Raw genomic sequence first — 23,922 nt, 5'->3', positions numbered from 1 at the left:
AACGATCAGATGGATGAAAAAAACTTGTAACCATTAGCGCTACATGAGTTGTCTGTTAACACTGCTGGACCATTTCCTTTTCCTGCAAAGTATGACATAGTCAATGTCACATGAATGCAATGTGCTCCATTTAGATTTAAAACAATAATAAGAGCTTTTAAAGCTTTCCTAGTGCCCTGTGGCTTTGGAGATCAGTTAGTTTATCATCAGCTAGTGTACGTCTCCCAGCCCTTTTAAACGTTAATTGGCTGCTGCAAATTAAACAGCCATTAAAGAAGCACTGAAGATCATTCTGAGCAAATTAGCAAGAGATATTCTATTGATTTGCCCATTTTGTTTAATTCTTCGTGTAGCTTCGTGTAGCTCATGAATCAGTCCCTGGAATTGAGCATATTTTTGGGAAAGCAAGCAAGTGATAGTAAATTATAACCTTGATTGTTTTGTACATAGAATATAACTATAGTGTACAAAACAGTGCCAATTGTCTTAAAAAGAATTAAAGTGAACGAGCATATTAACTGTTACACATGAGAGGGGGGCATTTTGCCCTTTGCTAATGTTTTTTTTTTCCCAATAACTGTTTTTAAAGAGCTTACTGATCCAAAGATCTCTTCCAGCTGTTTCATGAATAAAGCCAGGGTGCCATAAATCAGCTTCAACATCAAGGCTGTGCAGCATGTTCCACTCTCCTCCAAACGTTGTGTAAAAAAGGGCCTCCAGTTCTCGGATTTAAATACACTTCCCCATAGTTTCAAATGTTGAGCTTCACAGCATCGGCATGATACAAGCTTAAAACAATATTGATCTTGATTTCATATATTGGCTAGATCACACGGACTTGGATTTAGGGTACCTCATTTGCATGGTATAGAAAATTTAGGTACTGGAAGGTCTACAATTTTTTAAAGCAGTTTTTGCCCAAAGTGTGTTTTATATTTATTTTGGAATTTTATTGCATTATACACGAACAAAAATACGTGATGTATAACGTATTGTAAACATCTTTTTTACTTTTTTTATCACGCGGGCATTTTCATTTACATTGGTCTAGCAAAATGTTTTATATTAGGTATTTACGATTAAACACAGTATAGACACTAAACTGTTGTATAAAAGTATTCTGTACAAACATTTTGGTTTTTTTGCTGCAACAGGTATATGAGAGAAGTTTATTTCAATTTTAAAAAACTGGATTTCTTTCAGATGTTTTAAGTGTAATCTCGTCGCTATGCAGCCGAACTGGTTGCCACTACACAATCCTTCTAGTTTTTTCCTCCCGTTTCCTGTTTCTAATTGCGCCACAGAAATGACACCAACCAATCATTCTTCACTTCCTTCCGCTGGTGGACCAATCAGAGCCGTCCACGAAGTTCAGTTCTGAGGAGGTGGCCTTTCGCAAAGATGGACAGGAGAAACACGCAATAATATATCGGAACTCTCCAAAAGGCGTTGACAATTTGATATCAGGAGCCAATCATAGATGGGCATAGGAGGGGATTTGGTGTCAGAGTTCTTCATTGTAACTGACACGTGATTGTGCAGTAGTTCCAGGTAGTAACGTCTTATTGCTGGAGGTGAGTAAAAGGAGATGAAAGATAATGTTCATGTTTGAAATTAGGGGGAACACTAGCTCTGTTGGGTAGTTGTAAAATAAAAAGGAAAAGGGTGACTTAAAAAGACTGCACAGCACGCCAAACATAGTCTTTTTTTTGCATCTTTATGCGATTCTTACTCTCGGGGGTCTAAGGATCTTGTCAGTTGGGTGTCAGATGGCTCCGACCTCCCTCTAAGTAACAGTTTTTTGTTTCATTTTGGTTTTCTAATGTACTCTATATAGTTTTTTTTCTCCTGAATCGACATCGATAAGTTCAGCTGAGAAAAAAAATGATTTTTTTTTCTATCGTTAATACAAACGTGAAGTACAAGACGATCTCTTGTTTCCTGAGTAATCATGCGTGCCGGTGTTCGCAGCTGAATTTAGTTCGGGTGTGGGGGAATGTGATCTTAAATATGTAGTGCAAACGCACATGGGCCTTAAGCAGACGCTCACTGGTAGTCTTTCGCCCTAGATGTGGTAGAACAGGTTCGAATTTAGCTTCGTGGGCGGCACGGCGGGAGTTAGCATTGCTGCTTCATTGGTTAGTTTTTAGGCTGGGGGACGTTCTGTGTGGAGTTTGCGTGCTCTGATAGGGCTTGTTTGGGTTTTGCCTCTGTATATCCTTGTGTATGCCCTGCGATGGACTGGCGTCCTGGCCGGGGTGTAGTCCCGCCTTGCGCTCTGGGCTTCCGGGGCAGGCAGCGTGTTAATGGGGCTTTGAGCACGGACTCCGCCGAGGATGAATGGCATCGACTACGACTTGTGTCCTGGCTGGGAATGACGGTGCATAAAGTTAGAGAATGGAAATCTTAGAAGAAGAAACAGTGCTGAGAGGGGTCTTAAAGAGTAGTCCGTGATGATGGGGTGTTGCTGTTACTTCTATGAATATAAATAAAAAAAAACAGACGAGAAGCACTGACTTGTAGAAATGAGCTGTTCACCACATGACTTATCTTCCCGTTTCTACCCATCTGTCGGGAGGGCGATGTTAAACAAGGCTAACAGTCATTTTCAATACAAAACGATTGATCCAAAGTAAATGTTCAAACGCCGGAAATTTCCCCCGAGGTGACCTTTCCTGTTGTGCTTGCTTGAGCCAGACGTGTTTTAACTGTCCTGGGAGAAATGAAACCAAAACACGTTTTGGTATGTCAGAACAGGTGCTCCGGTTTTTTTTTTTCTTCTTAACCGTTACCATTTCGCGGGAGTTGCTAAACAAGGAGAGACCATTTTATAAAGTTTTTATTCAAGCGTCCAAATTAAGGCCGCATTACCAGAATGCGAAGGCAGTGTTTAAAATATTTCGGTAGTCGCATTCAATATTACGGGAAGGACATTTGCTTTTCCGTTTTGGGCGTTTCCTACACTGGGAGCCGTATCATAAAGACTTTTTCTTCGTCAGTCACTGCATTGCTAAATTTGGCTTCAAGGTAACATAGGCACAAAAGGTTTTGCATATGGCCTGTTTTGTTCGCTGCCAATTTCTTGTTTTAAACTTACTTTTATGTGACCCAGTGCTGCTGTTTTTGCATACCTTTCCCCCCCGGTCTTAATGTTTTTTCTCTAATCATAATACTATTTTAAAGTGTGTCAATGCAGTTACAATTGTAATTTCCATTCATAACATGGTTTTCTGTTTTGATATTGCATACTTTAGTGAGAAAAGTGGTAGCCTAGGAGCTCTGGGTGTCATCTGTAGCTTTCCTGGCCAGTTAATATTAGGGTATTGACTGATTGGCATGTGTACCTCAACATGTCTTCTTTAAAACCTTAATTATATTATTTTCATCCTAGGGAATGCCCTCTTTTTGCTTTTCCCTGTCGCCTGATTTAGAGTAATCCTGCGGTGTTAAAGTGCAGGAAAACAGCTGTTTTGGTTACAGCACATGAGAAAACAAGAGAACCCCAATGACTGATTTCCACCCGCTGTTTTCTTTGAATGTGTGCATTTCTGTGGATGGCTGCTGATGTGATGTGTCTTGAGAGAGGTCATTCTGTACCATAAGAAAGAAAGGCTTTGTTATTTTTTAAGGTGCTCCATTTAATGGAATCAAGTGTTACTTGATTAGTGATATTTAAACAATTAAAATATTTTTCAGTGTAATTGCTGTTTTTGTCATCCGTCCTTTGTCCATCTTTTTAATTACAAAGTTGATTTAGGAGGTACTGATCGTTGGTGTTCTTGTATTCTAGGTCTGTAACTGGCATCATTTTTTTCCCCATATTTTTGTTTGAAATATCATGTGGACACGCATACAAAATTTAAGTAGAAACACAGTACCTTTGCTGGTGGAAACCGCACATGTTCATTATTCTTGTACTGAAGATACCTGAAATATTTCATTTTATAAATGCATTTACCTTTTGCTTTGTTACATTGAGAGATCCAAGGTAGCCTTTATTGTTTGGCTAGTGTTTTTGAACATGTTTTTTTAAAGAAAAATAGGCTTGTGTCTGATATGCAGGGTGTACTGCGCAGCTGTTAAAAGCCCTCAGATAAAAAGAACCCGAAAAGGCAGCTTTCCTGCCTGTGCCATATTTATGGAGGGTGATGACCATGAACCATTGAGGATCTTAAAGCAGGGCCTTCTTACGTTTAACCACAGCTTACTAAAATACACAGGGAAGTTGAGATGGTTAAATCATGACATAACAGTTTTGGGCTTGTTTCTGTTTATAGTTGTATGCAGAGCTCTGTTCGACAGCTGCAGTCCCAGAAGCCTTTTCTCTAGTGGTTTGCCTGCCTCAGGCTGTTTGTTTTTGCACTGAGATGGTAAAAGGGACTGATTCACACTGTAATTCTGCTCAGGGGAATTCATGATAGAACAGTTATTAAGCACCAGACAGGAGTATCTTCTGATTTGAATACATTTTAATTACATTTTAAGTTATTACTTTAAATCTCTGAGAATTTAATGGGATCAGGGGCTCCTACAGTATGTATAGCCTGTATGCTTTGGGCATAGAGTCTGTTGGAATTCTGCAGGAGGGATATGGTACCATTCTTCCATAAGAAAGTCATTCAACTGACAACTGGTTGATGGTGATAGAAAACGCTATCCCAGGCATCATGTGAAAATCAGACATCATTCCAGAATCCCATAAGGGTCAACTGGGTTCAGATCTGGTGACTGAGTAGGTCATGAAGTATTGATAACCGCAGCGTCATGCTCACCAAACCAGTGGGCAACCACATGCTCAGTGGATGATAATGCTCCTGTCCTGGAAGATGCTCCTCCAGGCAGGAAAGAAATGCTGCATGGGATGAAGATGATCACCTTGCACAATTACGTAGCGGTTAGCAATGATTTTGCCTTCTATGGGAAGGAGTTCACCCTGACCATGCCAAGAAAATGTGCTCCACAACATTACGGAACCACCTGGTACTCAGGGTTGTAGAGTTCTTTAGATTGGTGCCACATGTGAACACTTCTGTTTGTTGAGAGCATCATGAAGCATAATATAACTGACCATATGTTATTTCTCCACTGCTTAGTGGTCTATTTCCTGTGCTCTATGAATGCTAGACTTACAAACGTGCTGTCTGTGGGAACCTTGACAGATTATTTTTGATAAAACTGGCTGCTTGTACCACAGTTTGAAGACTGTACTGTCTTTGTTGCTCTTTTCTCATGTTTCTATCTCAGTTGTTCGTGCTGAGATCACCGTAGACACTCTTGCTCATGAAATATCAGCAGGTTGGGCTACATTGGTCTCTTAAGCTCCTGCCAAAGTGCTCGAGAATCGCCTCCTTTCAAAAGAACTGAGGTCATGAGAACATGCTAGCCATAATTATAGGCAACCAGGCCTGTCCAGGATTTTTACACTTGACCCTAAGCATGCAAGGATGTTATTTGCTTAATTAACACTTGAGACAAACCTATGTGGAAACCCTTGCTTTCTATATACTGAGTATATAACATCACATTTACCAAGGTATTTCCATTTTTTTAATGTCCACTACTTCCATCGATTTAACGCTTTGGAATCAAGTTGAACTAGCGCTGAACGTGATAAGGCTAATTGGGCTGTTGCAGGAGATTTTTTCAGTGTAATGTATAAAAGATATTTTCATTATTATGCTAATACAGTTGCTATGATGATGTCTGGAAATCGTTGGTTCTGAATCTGAAGTGGTGTTTGTGAAATGGTTTTTATGCAAATTGGTGCTCAGCTTAGGTTAGAAGAGACTTGCTTTCTCTGGAAGTAAGTCTCTTTCTGATAATGTTTCTTAATCCTTCCATAGGCCTGTTTACCCTCAGTTGTACAGTTTTCTCTTTTTTTGTGCTATTCAGTCAACACATAGCTTATCTGAAAATACTACATATTTCGGTTTTTAAAGTAATAATACGATTTTGAATTCACATTTAAACATTCGTAGGAGATTGTAAATTTACAGTATTTAGAGGGTAAAGGATAACTATAGCATAATTGTCAATTTTGCATATGTTAATAAAATCCAAATGTACTTAAGAACTGCTTATAAAAATCACTAATTCTGGAATGCAAAGCGCAGTGTAAAAATGTAGATTGTTTTGTCCGTAACGTGGAATATTGTCTCTTGTTCTTCGAGCTTTTAGGTATGCTTCACTTTGCTGACAACTGCCTTAGCTGTTTCTTCAGCAATGCTTTTTTTTGTAGTTTCACTTGCGGAAAGGGCAAACTCTTGGAGGAAAGTTCAATTTTGCCTGGTTTCTAACAGAGCGCTTAAGATCTTGGCATAGCCAGTTGCTGGGTTTGACTCAAATCGCATAGTGATGAAAAGATCTGTGGTCCTTTTATCACGCCTTCAACTCCAAAGCTTCTTCATTAATCACTTGTTTTCCTTTGTACATAAGCCAAATGCAGGCAGTCACCCCGTTTGCCTCAAAGAGTTAATATTTTGCTGATTATTGATGAAGGGGGGTTTGATGAGGGGTCTTGTTGGGTTATTATAGCATGGTCCAATGTGTGGTGTCCTTATTTATTCTGGATAATCTCACATCTGCAAGACGGATGGAACCTGACTTTAATCTTGGGCTACAGCTCTAAACTGTGGGCCTTCAGGCACTGTTGGTGTTGGGATTCATTCAGGATGTCCCTGAGAAGAATTTAAAGTACGTCCTTTGACTAGAAGAAAGATGAGAACCACTGATGCTGTGAGCTAAATTTTAAAATTAAATCATAGTATAAGTACATATGATGGATGCCATTTGTAGTTCTGGAGGATAATTGCTTACACTTGTACAGTGCTTTTCTGGACACTCCACTCAAAGCTCTTTACAGGTAATGGGGACTCCCCTCCACCACCACCACCACCACCACCACCACCAATGTGCAGCCCCACCTGGCTGATGCGACTGCAGCCATAGTGTGCCAGAACGCTCACCACACACCAGCTTTCAGTGGACTTCTGGAATAAAATGCATGGGTTCTGAAGCAGAAACCTGGTGGTGTCTCAAAATGTTTTTTAATTTTGGCCGCATGATAGCAGGTTATCGTTAAAATAATAGAAACCTTGGTGTTACTTTTAACTCTTTTCATTTGAAGAGACTTAATGTCGAGTTTCTTTATTCCACCTGCTAAGTATTGATTGATAGACCTTCGCTCTGCCTTTCTGATGCTAAAGTAGCTTTTCAACTTTAATTTATCAAGATTAAAGTACTGTAATGCCTTACCTACCAGTGTATGTGCTAGAGTCTTCAGTATGTGTGTGGTACTGCACAGTATGTTTAGTTAGCATTGCCATTATGTGCAGATTGGATTGGCTCCCTATGTAATTCAGAGTGGAGCTTATGGTTCTTCTAATTATGCGATTGTGACAATGTGTGTGGTCTAGCTCCAGATTATTTTAAGGATTTGTTAAATGAGTATAGTCTAACTTGTAATCTGAGATCTGCTGATTCAGGCCTTGTTGTGCTGCTGAAGACTGTGATCCACACAACAGATGATGGGGCCTCTTCGTACTCGGCCCCAGGCGTGCGGAACTCGTTACCTAAATCTTTCAGCAACCGTCTACGTTCTTAAAACACAAAAGGCCTCATCTTTTCATCTACAGCTTTTAATGTAGAGTTTGGTTTTCATCCCAGTTTTTGCATGTGCTTTTTCCTGCAAACACTTAATAGATGATAAAACATGCGCTGTTGGTTCTTATAATACAGTTATTAATTCAATAGAAAAGTCAGTGACATTAGACTGTCACCACCAAATATTTGGGCTGCTGGTGGCATTGTTTGTTGTGAAGATGTGGCCCAATGAAATCATTAAATTGTTGGTGAGAACACAAACAAGATAGTTGTGTAGCTGCCTGGCTGTTGTAATTGCAGTGAGAGCAGGTCTGTGTGCTTAGATCGTAATCTCATTGGGCTTTAATCTCATTAGGAAAACAGGCTGAGGCTGCAGATCCCAGGGACTGTGTTGTCATGGTGACCAGAGGTAGTGGGGGGCCTGGGATAACATTTTCTGTGTACCAACCAACACCAGCCTTTTCTTCCTGTGAGTGGGGAGGGTGGTGATGTGACTGTTTTTGTAAAGATTTTTCTAGGAGGAGGGGCCTTGGGGGATTGAATGCAGCACCCGAAATTGTGAGGAGCCAAGAACTCTATGGCTGCGATTCAGTATCCATTCTTAGATCAGACCGTGTGCCAGGATCTGTCTCTCTGCTGGGGTGTGTTCCCTCACTCCGCCCTCTGTCATGGCTTCTCTCCCTCCCTTTCCACAGACTATGGAGCTCAAGTGGAGGCTGTGCATGTTACTGCTGGCCCTAGGCTGGACTTCTACCCTGGTCCAGGCCGACAGCGAGGATGCAGACATCGATGTGGAGGATGATCTTGATGTAGCTGGGGAGGAGGAAGAGGAGCCGAAGCAGGCCAGCCCCCCTTCTGCTCCCAAGGTGAGTTAGCCGAGGAGAGGTGGGGGGATCCAGTCAGTCACCCGTCACGTAGGAGCAGCTGTAGTACAAACTGATTTGTGACCACGCAGCTTTGTGATTTACAGTGAAAAGTTCAGTCTGTGAGTTACAGAAACAGTTCTTTGTTTGGTTTTACCTTTTATTACAGAACAACGCTAACAGGGAACTCCTCAAATAGAGAGTGATAGACTAGTTTGACAGAAATCACTCTTTGACTTTCCAGGCTTAGGGAGAACAACCCATGAAACATTTCAGTGCATTCAAGTTTCAGAACTGAATGTTTTACTTGGGCTGAAAACATCAATAATAGATGATATTGTTCCCAGACAATCTGAATTTCATAGTGAACAGACACCTCTTAAATCAAGAGATTTTTTTTACTCATTTATTCTTTTAATTGTTTTTTTTTTCTGGCACTTTTAATTAAGTTTTCAGTACACACAAGAAGAAATTTAAATCATCATAAATGTGGATTCTTACATATACACTGCTCAACTAACTCTTAATATCAATGTCTTACTGGATCCTAGGCTGTGAAGGTGGCTAGCTATGCTCTTGTACCTTTACTCGCTTCCCTCGTTGGAAGGGGATTGAAGTGCCATTTGAATAACGAGAATCATCTTTTTCCTTTTCTTTAGGTAACCTATGAGGCTCCTGTTGCAACCGGCGATTTCTACTTTGCCGAGTCCTTCGACAGAGGAACATTGGATGGGTGAGAATTCTTGTGCTTTAATAACATTTAAGCCTGGGATCCAGTAAACAGTGATGCTGTGTGGACAAAGGTAACTCTTATGAAAGGTTTTAGCTGAGTTTCTGGTTAGTGGAAGAGACAATAGCACAAGGTTTATGAAGGGATATTTTGAAATATATTCTGATATCAGACCAGCCTATCCTTTCCTCTAAGAAGATGTCACTTGAGGCAGCTCTGACTGCATGTTACTTAAATATTACTTAATTATTTAATATTACTTGGTTCTCCTGGCTCATGGCCCTCTCTATAGGAACATTATATAGTACTGTACTTATTGAACTGAAAAGATCTTGTGCAGAACTATGAAAAAGAAACGCCTTCCACATTTCATATTATAATAACCTGGTATAAATAAATGGTGTACTTTAAGTAACATTCCTGCTAATTAGAATGGGAGTATCAAATAGCTGTTACTTCTAGAGTTTCAGTTATTTGAATATTTGGCGTCCAATATGAATTACAAATTGTTTTAAATGTATTAGCGGAAATCAGATTTGTTGTACACTGTGGAAGATCAAGGAGTAATGCTGCAGTGTCAGCGGTGCTATCTGGTAGACCTGAAAGTTGTAACAAGCAACTGGCAATTGTGCACAAATGTCATTTTTAATACATGTTTACATATATTGCATCTTTTCAGCATGGACTAAACCATTAACTGGTCATATATATATATTATAACTCATCTTTCATGGTTCAATATACTGCAAAATTGCATCTTAAACATAATTATAGCATGGAAAGAAACCTATTATTATTTTACTTTTGAGTCATTAGTGAGTAATTTAAGATGTTGAAGGTCAAGCCTGATGAGAATGAAATACCCAAAACAACCATTATACCCTGCTTATTAAGATGATAATACCTTTTGTTCTTTCTCACATTAACTGTAACTGCATCCTCAGCATTTGCCTGAAGGATCCAAAAACTATGCAACTAATACTACTCCGAGGCCTGAAGATGCTGTTTTTGGACACAGCATTTTTAAACTGTGATGCAGCATCAGGTTTATCAGGCGTCAGTATACTCTTCTCTGAGACTGCCATCTTCCCTTCTGTAGCATACAATACTTTATTGGCCTATAGCAGACCTATGAAATGTGCCCACCTCCCTGTTAGTCATCACTGCGCTGATAAACTTTAGTTTAGTAGCATTAGTTTTCACTCGTTTTGTACCTAAAAATATTAAGCATTTATTTTTTACCTAGAGTTTTGAATACAAGCATGAACTGCCAATAAAATACACCTTGAAGATCCAGTTTCTACACCCAGAAAAACACAAGTCCTCATTTGTTATTAATTTAGCAGGCAGGGAAAAGGTTATTATTAAATTTAATATCATGGTAATGTTTGTTTTTGATGCAGATAAATCCGTTAATCTTCTGTTTAAAGAATGGAATGTCTCGTCTGTGCTTCTGATCATGAGAGAAGTAAAAAATATTGCTGAGCTCAGTATAATGTCTGTACTCTTGATTAAAATGAACGTTATCTTATCCTTTCAGGTGGGTTTTGTCAAAAGCTAAGAAGGAGGGTATTGATGAAGAAATTGCAAAGTACGATGGTAAGGCTTTGGTGATAATTTGCTTTGCTATGCAAAAGTCCTTTTCCTTAAGTAACACTATTAGAGAAGTGTGTGTTAATGTGCTGTTACCTTACATAGGGCGGTCTGTCATCATGAAAGGATTTTCTAACTTGCGTTTTGTTACATTAAAGATACAATTAAATTTTTTTCTGTCTCATTTCTCATAAAATTGTAATGCTCTCATGTTGGTCTGTTGTTTTATTTCATAAATTAGGTGTGTTCCTTTTTAAAGGGATAGGAAGACGGTAAAGAAGCACATCACTCTCTTGCTCATCAAATTCTTTGCTGTTAAATTAATCTTCATGACCATACTAGCTTATTCTTTAGACCCAAGTAGGTAATCGGACTTCTGGGGAGAGTGTTCTGAGGTTGAAGAAAGATTTTCTTTTCAAAGGCCAATGGGAAGTGGAAGAAATGGTCGACACCAAACTCCCTGGAGACAAAGGCCTCGTCCTGAAGTCTCGCGCCAAACACCATGCCATCTCCGCCAAACTCCTGAAGCCTTTCATCTTTGACACCAAGCCCCTCATTGTTCAGTAAGTGGCCACCAAATAACCGGCAGTGGCACAGAATGGATAAGGCAGTTGTATTTTTCAGTGTCTTTATCAGGTATACCCGTGTATTTGATATTTAATCAGTAACCTCATTTTCCACTGGCACAAGCTAGTTGTGAAGTTTGCATGATACGGTTCTAGTGGCCGTATTGTTGAGCCAAGCCAAAACTGCAGCCTTATAACCTTTGTGGCAGGGTTACAGTTCAGTGCTAATGACTTTCGTCATCATGTTATTTCGTTCAGCTTTAACAGAAGACAGTGGAGTCTAATAGTGTTGCAGAGTTGGAAAAGAGCCCAGTGCTGGTCTGAACATATTCCAGTAGTAAATAAGGCGTGGTATCTTCAAGCTGAAATAAAATAAATGTAATAAGCTTGTATTAAGTCAGAATTACCAGTAATGGACATAAGCTGAGATGAGAATCAGTACCACAAAAAAAAAAGTCTGTTGTTTTCAGATCAAACATAATTCTGGTAAGATTCAGATTGGTGCTCGTTCCAAGAAGCCTCTTCTACAAATGTCAGCGTGCACTGTATGTGATGTCGTGGACCACAGCTTGGGTAGTGCAGTGATCCTTCAGCTCCTTCAGGCAGTCCAATAAGAACTGATAATTTTATTATCAGTTTCTGTTAAGAGCTTGCACCTTATTACACTGCTGTAGAGGTACCCTGCTGCCTTTAACAAGCCTGCTAATGGAGATGTGGGGAGGAAATGCAAAAGAATAGAATGAAATTAACTAGACTGTGCTGTATATTTTTTTCTCTGAACAGAGGAAATAAAACTATGTACATTAAGGAAAACCATACTTGATATACCTCAACCTTTAATATTTTTTAATTTTCTTTTTGTATTGGCGCTATGGAGTTTATCGGCAACTGGACTTCAAGGGACTTTAAATCAGTCATGTCGTTCTATTTATTTTGCTTGCAGGTGCTTTTCAACGATTTGAACAATTGGTGCTTTGGTCCTTAACCCCTGATAAATGAGATCTTTTTCTCCTTTCCCAGGTATGAGGTAAATTTCCAAACTGGAATTGACTGTGGTGGGGCTTATGTGAAACTCCTTTCCCAAACACCTGATCTGAACTTGGTAAGTACTTGTAAAGGACATATATGTTCTGCTACCTTCCAAACCATTCTTATTTCTATTTCCTGTCAACCTTCTCAAAAAGGCAAGGACTCAAAGCATTGAATGCTCTCTTTATTCTTCATAAAGTCCTAAAACAAACTGCAGGTATGTAACAATTTCTTCAACATGAGATCTTTATTCTGAGTTGATTGAACATTCGTTTAGAAAAAAGCTTTGACAGTTGTTTAAAGTGTTATGAGTAAAACCCTATTGAATCTCTTCAGTGCTGTATGTGCATTACAAAATTCGATCCTGCACTTCCCACACTTTAATAAACCTAATCTAACAGGCTGCAGTATGTTAAGCTTTTTTTTAAAAGAGCTCAACCTCTGTGAGTTTGTATAACGGTAACACAGAAACTGTTGTCTATTTAGAAGTTAGTTCTGCATCTCAGTATGCTATTTTCTCTGCCTTAAAATAAACTTCTCTAAATTTGGTCAAAGTGCATACATTAATCGAAGTGCACTAGTGTCCAGCATTAACGTTACACTAGTGAGACAGACATTACATCCACCAATACTGGCAGTAGCTCATCTGAAACATGCTACCCATTGTGCTTTGTTTGGGCTTCCCCAAGTTTTCTGTAGGTCCTGTGGGGTAACACTGCTGGAAGTGCCCATCAGTGCTCTTGAAGGAGCTCAAACATGCTGTGGATTGAATCCCATGAGTGAGACAGTAATGCATAAGGATATGCACAGGCAGATTGTGTTGCTGCTGTTTCATGTTTTTAAGTCATTTGTAGCAGTACGGTCACAAAAATAGCTGTCGGTGAGCACCACCAATGAAACTACTGTATTTATACTTAGAAAGTAAGTTTACATCTGATTTTAATAGCCAACTGTGGAGTATGTGCAAAGCACTAGTTTCATTAGCTTAAAAAACATGTAACAGGGCAAATGGTTAGTGGTGGAACTTTGTTACCTGCAAAACTTTGGGGCTTCAGCTCCTCTTTATCATAGATTTGTGGTTACAAGTTAGCTTTAGCTTGAAAGAAAAAAACCCAAGAAAAATCTTCTTCCTTAAATGCAAATAGGAGGTTTCTCTCATTTGGATAACAGACTAGAGTGACAAGCTCTATAATTCAGTTTGTATAATAGCGTGCACTGAAATGTTAACAGCTGCAAGAAATCAACATTTGCATATAAATGTTTTTGTCTAATGTGTAATTCATTTTTTTTTTTTTAATGTCTGTATACAGGATCAGTTTGTGGACAAGACCCCATACACCATTATGTTTGGGCCTGACAAATGTGGAGAGGACTACAAGCTGCACTTCATCTTCCGCCACAAGAACCCCAAAACAGGAGAGTATGAGGAGAAGCATGCCAAGAAACCTGACGCAGACCTCCGCACCTACTACACTGACAAGAAGACCCACCTTTACACCATGGGTATGGCTTTTCATGCCTGCTCTTAGAATGAGTGAAGTAATCCAGCTCATGCAATTTTGTGTTTGTTGCGCGAAAGGTTTCTCGTAGTACATACATGTAGAATGTACAAAATTCTAGAGATAGAATGAAAGAGATAGTTGTCCCTGGGTCTGCCTCCCCTTTGGAGCCACTGTGTGGTGTACAGACCGCTTAGACAGTTTACAGTATGAGTCTTATTGACTGTAGCTTTTGTTGCAGTGTTGCAAGATTCAGTATTTGTGTCGGCTTTGTCTAGTGCTGAACCCCGACAACAGCTTTGAGATCCTCATCGACCAGACAGTCATAAATAGTGGGAATCTCCTGAATGACATGAGCCCTGCAGTCAACCCCCCTGCCGAGATTGAAGATCCTGATGACAGGAAGCCTGAAGACTGGGATGAGAGGCCCAAGATCCCAGACCCTGATGCAGTCAAGCCTGAGGACTGGTGAGTACCCTTTAGCCCAGGGTGGACATGGGGGGGACATTTTTGCCAAATTGGCTTAAAGTATGGAAGAAAGCAAAATTGATAGGGGAGTTTTTCTTTTATATCCTTAAGAGTATTTTTGAATAGGATTTTTTTCATTTTACTGTAAGTAGTCATTAGTACAGTTTTATTTGTCTCCCTTCTTTTTAAAATACTGAATTTTCCATTCCATTGAAGATGGCATACTTGGCATTTTTGAAGTGAAAACCCCTCATTTATCTGAGCAGGAAAAGAAAAAGTACTTGATTTTAGATTCGGGTAATCTGCTTCATTCATATGATGCTCGGGTTTTTCTAATAAATTGTTTGCCTATCCGTAATGCTAGTGATCAGAATTAATAGGAAATTAATCTTGTCTGTGCTGCAAGTGGGCTTTTGTATTGATCGGTTTGCTCCTGCAGGGATGAAGATGCTCCAGCAAAGATCCCGGATGAGGAAGCTACAAAACCAGAAGGCTGGTTAGATGATGAACCAGAATACGTCTCGGACCCTGATGCAATCAAGCCTGAGGATTGGTAACTGTTTTTCTAATAGGTGCTTCTGCAATACAATGAGCCAGAAGCTAGGGATACATGTATAATTCTTCTATGGTGAAAATTTGGCATGCTGTGTCTGGCGATTATTGAATTATGATAATCAGTCATGCCAGTTGTTTTAACTTAGGGGATATTTTCTCCATCCAAAGGTATAAATCCTAAACACCAGTTTAAAATACCAAATAAATTCTGCGTACAAAAAGGAAATAAACATTTCTTCAGATATGAAGAACAGCCCTTTATCCCTAAACTTGCCCATCTATTGAGGGTTTCAGCTGCCAACTACTTTGCCCAAATTGCTACAGCTTTGCTCTGTAGTTCTTAACCTGGGGTGTACGCATCACCAGGGGAATAGAGACACTCTTTCCAGGGTAAATTACATCAAATAACCGTTTGAAGTAAGAGGGAAATTTCAGACAAACTGACATTGTCCTGAAGTGGCATCCAGCCAGAAAGCTGAGGTTTTACACCAGTTTGTACAAAGTGCCATGGCATCATTCATGAATAAGTAGTCAAGATGTCAGCTTACCTTCTCATTCAAAGGACATGCTTTCCGTAGCACAGCAGGGCATTGGTTTGGAAAATCTGGTTCACTTACGGTAGCAAATTGCGTTTCCTTGCTTAGTCTCTGAGATCTGATCAAATCGGTCTACAAAGTTGTAATGCTGCTGCCATATATTGTGGCATTACTCCAATGGTATCTGGTTGAATAAACATTAACTGCAATCCTCACATTAGGGATTTATTAGGGACATCTTTCTTTGTTCTGTTGGGCATTTTATTAATGCTTTAAATAGAATACAAAAGGTCTTATTTTGTTTTCAATTAAATACTGTGTGTTATGATAAGGGCATCATAAGTTGATATTTCCCTCTATATCGCCTTATTTAACTATTTGCCACTCTCAGTGTCTAACAAAACATAGGTTAGTTTCTTCCTAATACACCACTTCTGTTAACTTTATCTTGGTGGACAACGAAAGATCCTAGTTAGTTTTCAAGTGAAGAGCCTTTGAAAGAAATGACCTATTAATGATGCTTCCTCTTTGTTTTAGGGATGAGGATATGGATGGTGAATGGGAAGCTCCTCAGATCCCCAACCCTAAATGTGAAACTGCCCCTGGCTGTGGTGTTTGGCAGAGACCCGTGATTGACAATCCCAACTACAAGGGCAAGTGGAAGGCACCCATGATCGACAACCCTAATTACCAGGTAACGTGCCGGGAAAAAAAAGACATATCTGATAATTATACTTCTTAAAAAAACAAAACAAGGCAAGGATCTGTCTTTTCTAAAGGAAAAATGACCTCAAAGGGATGCAAACTGAATTTCCCTTAATCGTGGTCTTGTCCATCGTGTCATCTTCGCCTCTAGGGAGTGTGGAAACCTAGGAAAATCCCCAACCCTGATTTCTTTGAAGATCTGCACCCCTTCCGCATGACGCCCTTCAGCGCTGTTGGGCTGGAGCTCTGGTCCATGTCCTCGGACATCTTCTTCGATAACTTCATGATCTCCTCGGACCGTGCCGTGGCGGATCAGTGGGCCAACGATGGCTGGGGGCTGAAGAAGGCTGCCGAGGGAGCTGCAGAGGTGAGCACCCCTTCAGGATCGATGGCCTGGAATGTACTCTGCCGTCGGTCTTTGATTCCTGCATAAGGCTCTTCCTGGGGAGAAGTAAAGATGATGTGCAGCTTCCGGGACTAGAGGGGGCTAAATAAAATCATTGACTAGTCAGGAAATTTAGATTATGCTCTACTCGGCATAGTAGCCATCCACAAATTAGAGTGGGAACTCTATTCAAGTAGTTATAGACCCAGTAAGTTTATTACATGTAAGGTAATAGAAGCTAATAATTAGCTAGAGGGTCATCTATATGAAAATAACATGATAGGAAAACCTAAGTCAGCATAGATTTACAAAAGGTTTGATAAAATTCAAAACTGGACTGTATACAGAAGCAATTAAAAAGCAGAAACCTAATATGTATAGGGCAAAATTTAAATCAAGAGATGTTAATGCTAAAATTATTCACTAGTAATTGGTTTCTTTAAAAAATGGCAATTAACTACTATCAGTTAAACTACCAGATGGTTTCCACTTGTTTGTAAACACTTTAAATCTGTTAAGCAGCACATTTCCTAACACATTTTCTGGTAGAAATTTTATTGCTCAGGTTTTTGGTTTGGCAGCTGTCGTTCTCTACAAAGATGCACATGTTACTGTTTAAATGGATTAGGTGGAATAGAGATCTTGACAGAGTACTGTCAAGCTCATATTAATGTAGTAGTTCCATTGTTGGAAAGCATTGTAGATTGGAAAGGATTAGCAGTACTTTGGCTGACTTTCATGAAATTCCTACAACACAAATGCCTTGTTACCTCAAGGTGAATTCCTAGAATTTTCTTCATGCCTATCTTAAAGGCCCATCGTCTGTGTTTCTCTTTCTGTTGCTAGAACTAGTGAAAGTGTTTGAGTTGTTTTTAAAAGATCTATTTAGGTTGTCTGTTTGGCTTCAGAGAACCTAATAAGAAGATAACTTAACTGAAGATATTTGTTTTTAAATTATGATTTAGCAACATTCAAGCTCAACATGCTTTCCTCTTTATCTGAGCCTTGCAGATTATTGCAAATGTACATTTCATAATTGCATATCTATCCTGTTTTATAAACTTCTTTTACATAGGGAAGACAAAGAAATTAGATTGTTGAAACAATTTGCCTAGCTTGTATTACAAGATTACATTTGATGTATTTAGGAAAAAATGCTATTGATATGCTCAGAATACACAGCTGCACTGTTCCCATAATGCTCAGCCACAGGAATGTGGACACAGCTGGTTCAGGTCTTTATACCTCTGCATCAGACATTCCAGGGCTTCCTGTGTACTTGTTAAAAAGGAAGGCCAACAAGCTAAACAATCTCAGTAACTAAGGTTAATCATAGGAAGCCTGTTGCATCCAATTCCTTTTGTTGGAATTGTCTGTGTCAGTGTTCATAGACAGACCAGCTCAATAGATAGTCCAGACCCTAGGAGTCACACTCTTACACTTATGATAACTCGGGCACAGTTTCAGGTACCTAAGGAGTGCTATTTTAAAACAACAAGTACAGGTAACTCTGGCTACTGCCATTTTCTTACCTTTTAATGTTGAGTTCAGAGTACCCTTTGGAGAGAGCCGCTTAAACTCTGTTGGTCTTTCCTCCCATAGCCTGGTCTGGTGGGTCAGATGATGTCCGCAGCGGAAGAGAGGCCCTGGCTCTGGGTGATCTACATCCTCACGGTGGCCCTGCCTGTCTTCCTCGTGGTTGTCTTCTGCTGTTCTGGAAAGGTGGGCCGTGTTGCATGGCAGTCGGCTGTGGGACACTGAGAGTCTGACACTGTCCCCACGAGCACTTTTGAGTCTTGGATACTGCATTTCATTGTACTTTTCTGTTGATGGCTTTCCAAACCCTGGGCATCTCAAGATTTGTGTAGCAAAACTGCACATGGATTGTGCCTTGTAACAGTTTCTGTGTTCAATTTTTGTGCTTATGTAAAATGGATTATTCTTTTATCTGTCAACAGCAAATCAGAATGTAAAATGCATTTGTACTAAAGTGAGAGTGCAGACATTGGGTTCTAAGAAGTGAGATTAGGAACTATTCCTCTTTAATGAAATTAAATCTATAACCGTGCAGAAAGCTACCAAATTCCGATTGTGAATTTCTGTGGAAATATCTGAAACTGTTATTAGCAGAATCATACTGAGATATTGTATTCCCTCTCGCCTAGAAAAAGCCATCTTCTGCAGAATACAAAAAAACAGATGAGCCCCAGCCTGATGTGAAGGACGAGCAGGAGGGAGAAGAAAAGGAAGATGGTGAGGAGGAAGAAAAGGAAGATGGTGAGGAGGAAGAAAAGGAAGATGAGGAGAAACCAGGTATGACTATTTTCAAAATCTGGCTGTTGTTGCTGATATTAAATAGATTTTTTCTTCACTCATTAATTGACTTATTCAGTTGTAAGATAGCTTATGTCTAAAAGTGAAAACTAAACAGACTCGGTTGAAAACTGTTTCCTGGCTAATAATAATCCAGACTTTTGCTTAATTATTAAAGTGATGGTCAGAGCAAGGAATACAAGACCTGATCATTCATCTTTGGGCTTTAGTCTTGATTCACACTTGGTGTATATATATCAAAAATGTGTTCTAGGTTAGCTGGGGTGTGGCAGTGAATCTTGGCAGCTTTGTGGAAAATATCAGGTTTGTTGTGCAAAAAGCCATGCATTGATGTATTTCAGAGATCAGGACCTTTTTTCCTCTGGTGGCTTTGAACCAGATATGTTATAGGCCTAAGACTTGTTATTGTTTTAACAGTTATTTGTTTTAATATACTCATTTTTAAAGTGAATATAAATTGGTATATGCAAGACCTTCCATTATTTTTGCTGCTTTATTTGAATGAACTTTAGTTGCAAATTGCAAATGGTCCTACACAGGCAAGTATTACATTAGACAGCTGTTTTCACCTTGTTTGGCATTTCATTACATTTTGTAGATGCCAATATCTTTCCACTATTCATTTTACAATAACATTTACTAGTATCATCGTGTTCTATGTTTGTTATTCACAGTAATTTGAGATTCAATTATTTAGCCTGAAGGCCAGGTATGGGCTTGTTCCCCAGTCCAGGGTGTGATTGAACATGTTTGCCTCTTCACAACAGAGGAGAAGAAGAGTGATGGAGAAGAGGGCCCAGGGGAGCACAGCCAGGAGGAAGAGGAGGAAGGGGAAGAACTTGATGCTGATAAAACTGCCAAGGTAGCTGAGGAACTTCTCAAAAATGAGTTTTGCTTTTTCTTGTTGTTTTTAACACTTGTGATGAGTTCCAAAAGAAGGTCAAAGACACTTTGACATCAACATCATTTCCCCATTATTATTGAAATCCAGACTTCTGTCCAAGTACCAGGATGGTATTCTAATTTAACTTTCTGTTGTGCACAGCCCTCTGATTTTTAAGTACTCTTGAAGGCAGTTCTCAAACAGAAAAGTATTCTGGGTCTGCTGTCGCCAATCCAAAAAGTACTGCATCCATGCCTGGCGATTGGGGTCGTCATAGTGAATAAACTAAAAAGAGACTGTAAGGTCAGCTATCCTTGGGGTCTGGACAGATCTTTGTATTTCATCATGACATGATCCTGGTAGTTCTGGAGGAATGCAGGGGATCAAAGCTGGGTCTTTATTTCTGATCATGTAACTCACTGCAGTGGCAGCTTGCAACAGCTGGTAAGGGGAAGGAGATTTTTTTAAAACTCCATGTGCAATTACATGGTGAAGTAGAATAGCCCATTGTATTTAGTTCCGTGAGTAAATGTTGAGCCTTATGAATTTCTTTTTCCTAGAAAAAAGAGGATGTCCTGAGACAGTCTCCCAGAAACAGAAAACCCAGAAAAGACTGATGGACACCCTGGTTCATGCAGCTCCCGGGGAGCCTTCTGCTACCACAACTCTGGACTATCTCACAGCAGCAACAAAACAGCAGCAACATGTTTTTAAGAGTGAAACAATCATGACCATGAACTGTGGCAATGATTAATGATAAAGTAGAGACTGGCTGTAAAAAAACTATTTCATTCCTTATAATGCAGCTGACACTAGCCTTGGGACCCAACACAACTGCCATTTCACCCATAGCTTTTAAGAACAGACAGTATTGATTTGTGCTTTAATGAACACTACAATTAAATTTTTTGTATTAGATGAAAGTCAAGCCAACAGATAATACCAAACCCCTGCACTAGGTTTCACATCTTACTTAAGTTCCCCTGTTTGAGATGGATGAAACAATGAACACAGACTGGATTGTTTAACGTCTATTTGAAGGGGTGTTTCAGATGTATTGTCTAAAAATACTGCATATATTGAACCTGAGAACAGGGTTTGATAGGTGAATTGAAATTGTGATCTGTTTTCTTTGTGTTGGATCAAGTGTTCGTTCAGGTCTATATTTGTTAATTATAATAGTCCATTAAGGATACTTGCTCTGTTAATTTTACAGTCCAACACTTTCTGTGGTAAATGTGGTCTTCCTTCTACTGTTCAGAGGCCTGTGATGGCTCAGACTGAAGGGAGTTCAATTGGGGGCCCTTAGGTTAGAAAATGCTGCCTTGTCATTCAAGAAGGCCAGGATTTCTGAATGAGTTCCTGAATGTAATGTGAGAGGATGTTTTTTTTAATATATTACTTCCTGAGCATTTTTTTATTTTTTAATTTTCATTTCCATCATTGTTAGTATTAGAATATTTTTAGTTAGATATAATGGAGGGACAGTATACAGTCTATAAAGGAAAATAAAGTTTTGCATTCCTTAGATGAAAAGTCAGCAACTGGTGAATTAAACGCTTATGTGCTGATGTGAATAGATGTTAAACCCAAGCGTTCAAACCTCAAATCTGTATGAAGAGCACTCACTTGATCTGGGAGTTTCCAGGACTGTTCCGCCTCTGTGACATAAGGTACTACCCATTCCTACGTGAGTACATTGGTGCACATCCTGTGATCTAATTTCCTGGCTATAAAAGGTGCCAACACAGAAGTGCCTGGTTGCTTTCTGAGTTTCGGGCATCAAGCCTATTTAATCCTGCATTTATTTGTGATGATAAATGCAGAGAAGAATCTGAAATGTTGTCCTAAACCCCCAACACTTTATTCTTCAGAACAAGGTCACAGTTGTGTCTTGGTATAAGGGCTGCAGATTTTAAAGGGCTTTCAGTGCTTGCTCCTGGCCAGCTACTAAACACTTTTTTTCTTCTGTCATGTCTTAACTGATTGCACTGACTTCAAAACTGAATAAAAGTTGCTCTTCTTATTTGCTGTATTACAAATGGAATTCCATTTTGTATACATTATGATAATGAATATTTTGATATTGGTTTTCCTGTAGGCCAAGTGCAGTATTTATTACTTTTAATGATGTTACTGATGAGCCATGATGTACTAACATCGACAGCATTCAGGGTATCAGCCTTTTGAATAGGAGGAGCAGGCCTTTACTTTGTACAGCTCTGGCTGCATTGCTGCATCTGATAATGGAAAGCTGTTTTGGAATTGTTTAAGTCACGTTTTATTGAGAAATGGTCCAAAAATCTAAAATAAAAATACCAAGGATTGCTCTCTGTTTCATATTTATGGAATGCTAAACTTTGTTCTTGGGAATTAACGGCTTGAAGAAATAACATTTAAAGAGTTATGATTGGCACACATTGTTGGCACCATGTCGTACGTCTGCTACTGTCCAAAGAAACCAATTATCCCCACTGCACAAAAATAAAATAATTTGACATGAAACGATGTAGGGGTAGCTGAAATTCTTTGGCTATTTTTCATTCCAAGTAGTTCTTCTGAGAACCGATAGTGTTCACATGGAGATATTGAGGACATCAGTACCACCAGCTCTTCAACCGAAAGAGCTACAGACTAAAATCATTCTGACATGGCGTTTTGTTACTTTCATTCATTTATTTTTAATAACCAAGTTCAGATCAATTTGATAGCCTAAGCTTTCTATTTCTCCATCAACCTGTTTCTTTCCTTCCAAGTCAGTTTGACTTGTAGTGTTGACCGTGGAAAAAATCACAAAAGAATTACTGGTGTGGCCTTTTAACAAGGCATGCATGTACAAGATAGGCTTGGGAGAGTCCAGGCATATTTAAAAGTTATAAAAACATCTGGATTGGTGAAAAGCTCCAGGTAAAAAAACAAAACTAAGGTGAGGTTTTTTTCCCCCTTGTTCTAGAAATCTGGTTTCCTATTTTAAAGTGGTCATGTATTTCAGTTCCTATTTCTAAAGCCTAACCTTGATTCATCCACTCTTTCATAGATGTGTGCTGTTCCTCACTGAGTTTCTGTGGAATTATGGAATGTCGGTTACCAGTTCCTAACACATTAATCATGCACCAAATAGAATAATAGATGGAATTTTGAGATAAAATATTGTACAATAAATTTGAGTTTGGGCTATTACCATTTTGTTTTTGTCTCCACAAAATTCATAATTTCTTCAGAGTTGATGTCTTTTTTTTTTATTTGGTGGGACACTTAAATGCAGTTGTATAAATGGATCTGTGGAATGTTTTGCAGAGAAATAAAACATTGATGGATGCGGTTTGTTTCATTTGTTTGAAAGATGGGGCTCCTCATTAATATGGTATTCATTTTTTTCTGGATGCTTTGTTGACAGATTATAGATTCAAGAATTTTTTAGATTGAAAGATGTTCTCTTTCAAGGCCAGTGCGATCTCTGTTTTAGTATGGCAGGTGTCTACTAAACAGGAAGAGGAAGTACAAAATTCTCACTCTGAATACATATTGACAACTTATAGTGTATGTCAATGTGGTAGTTGAGACAGTAAATGAATAAATCCTTTTTCTAAATTCTTTTATGTTTTGTATATTTTAATAGTGTTGAAACCTAATGGTTAATGTTAATTTCTAGGGCTCCACAAAAAAATAGATCTTTATTATGTTCAGTGCCTTAAGTAAGGTCCAGATTAAAATGATTGATCTACCCACCTTAAATTAGAGACTTGTTCTTAGTGGCATCTGTGTGTAGTAGAAGCCTCTCAATGCTTAACAAAACTGGTGCCTAGAAGTAAATAAACAGTAGCAATGAGAGGGTCTGGTTTCTTTTAAAACTGCAGGACGATCTGGAGTGCCAACCTAACCCTAAATAGACTATCTACAAACGTAATTAGAAAGTTATAATGAAAAAATGTAAACAAAGACCTTTTAACCTGTTTTGTGGGGAGGATATGAAAAACATTTTTCTTAACGATTCTTGGTAAAAGGACAATTGAGTCACTTGCATTCCAGTTTCTAACTGCCACATGAGGTGAACCGATTTCAACTATTGTTGAGCAAATTTGAATTGCATAATGATTTTATATAATTTCAGGTCATGTTAGGGCATCCCTAAAGCAGAGAATGAGTCAGATCTTTTTTTGTGATTTCCCAGCAT

At 39.0% G+C, this 23,922-nt stretch overlaps 1 protein-coding gene across 2 annotated transcripts; it reads left to right on the top strand.

Annotated features, from left to right (window-relative positions):
- Positions 1–1,475: 1,475 nt before the first annotated feature.
- Positions 1,476–23,066, top strand: canx (calnexin). Of its 2 annotated transcripts, none has more exons than XM_088931519.1 (15): positions 1,476–1,574; positions 8,298–8,468; positions 9,125–9,198; positions 10,736–10,794; positions 11,210–11,351; positions 12,375–12,456; positions 13,694–13,886; positions 14,161–14,350; positions 14,790–14,903; positions 15,979–16,135; positions 16,298–16,513; positions 18,134–18,253; positions 18,697–18,844; positions 19,633–19,727; positions 20,309–23,066. In XM_088931519.1, exons 2-15 carry the CDS (start codon positions 8,301–8,303, stop codon positions 20,363–20,365), a joined length of 1,815 nt encoding a protein of 604 aa, XP_088787645.1. In that variant the 5' UTR covers positions 1,476–1,574; positions 8,298–8,300; the 3' UTR covers positions 20,366–23,066. The 2 variants fall into 2 exon arrangements, with proteins under 2 accessions (XP_088787645.1, XP_088787646.1); XM_088931520.1 differs by having other exon boundaries at positions 1,568–1,790.
- The last annotated feature ends 856 nt before the right edge of the window (positions 23,067–23,922 follow it).

The sequence above is a fragment of the Atractosteus spatula genome, chromosome 14 (genome assembly GCF_055471065.1).
Source record: "Atractosteus spatula isolate fAtrSpa1 chromosome 14, fAtrSpa1.hap1, whole genome shotgun sequence".
Lineage (NCBI taxonomy): Eukaryota > Metazoa > Chordata > Actinopteri > Semionotiformes > Lepisosteidae > Atractosteus > Atractosteus spatula.
This window is presented reverse-complemented; position numbering and strand designations above follow the sequence as displayed.

Coding starts and splice junctions, on each gene's coding strand:
- canx (XM_088931519.1), top strand. CDS start 8,301: ATGGAGCTCAAGTGGAGGCTGTGCATGTTACTGCTGGCCCTAGGCTGG. Junction 11,352..12,374: donor ACCAAGCCCCTCATTGTTCA/GTAAGTGGCCAC, acceptor CTCCTTTCCCAG/GTATGAGGTAAATTTCCAAA. Junction 14,904..15,978: donor GCAATCAAGCCTGAGGATTG/GTAACTGTTTTT, acceptor TCTTTGTTTTAG/GGATGAGGATATGGATGGTG.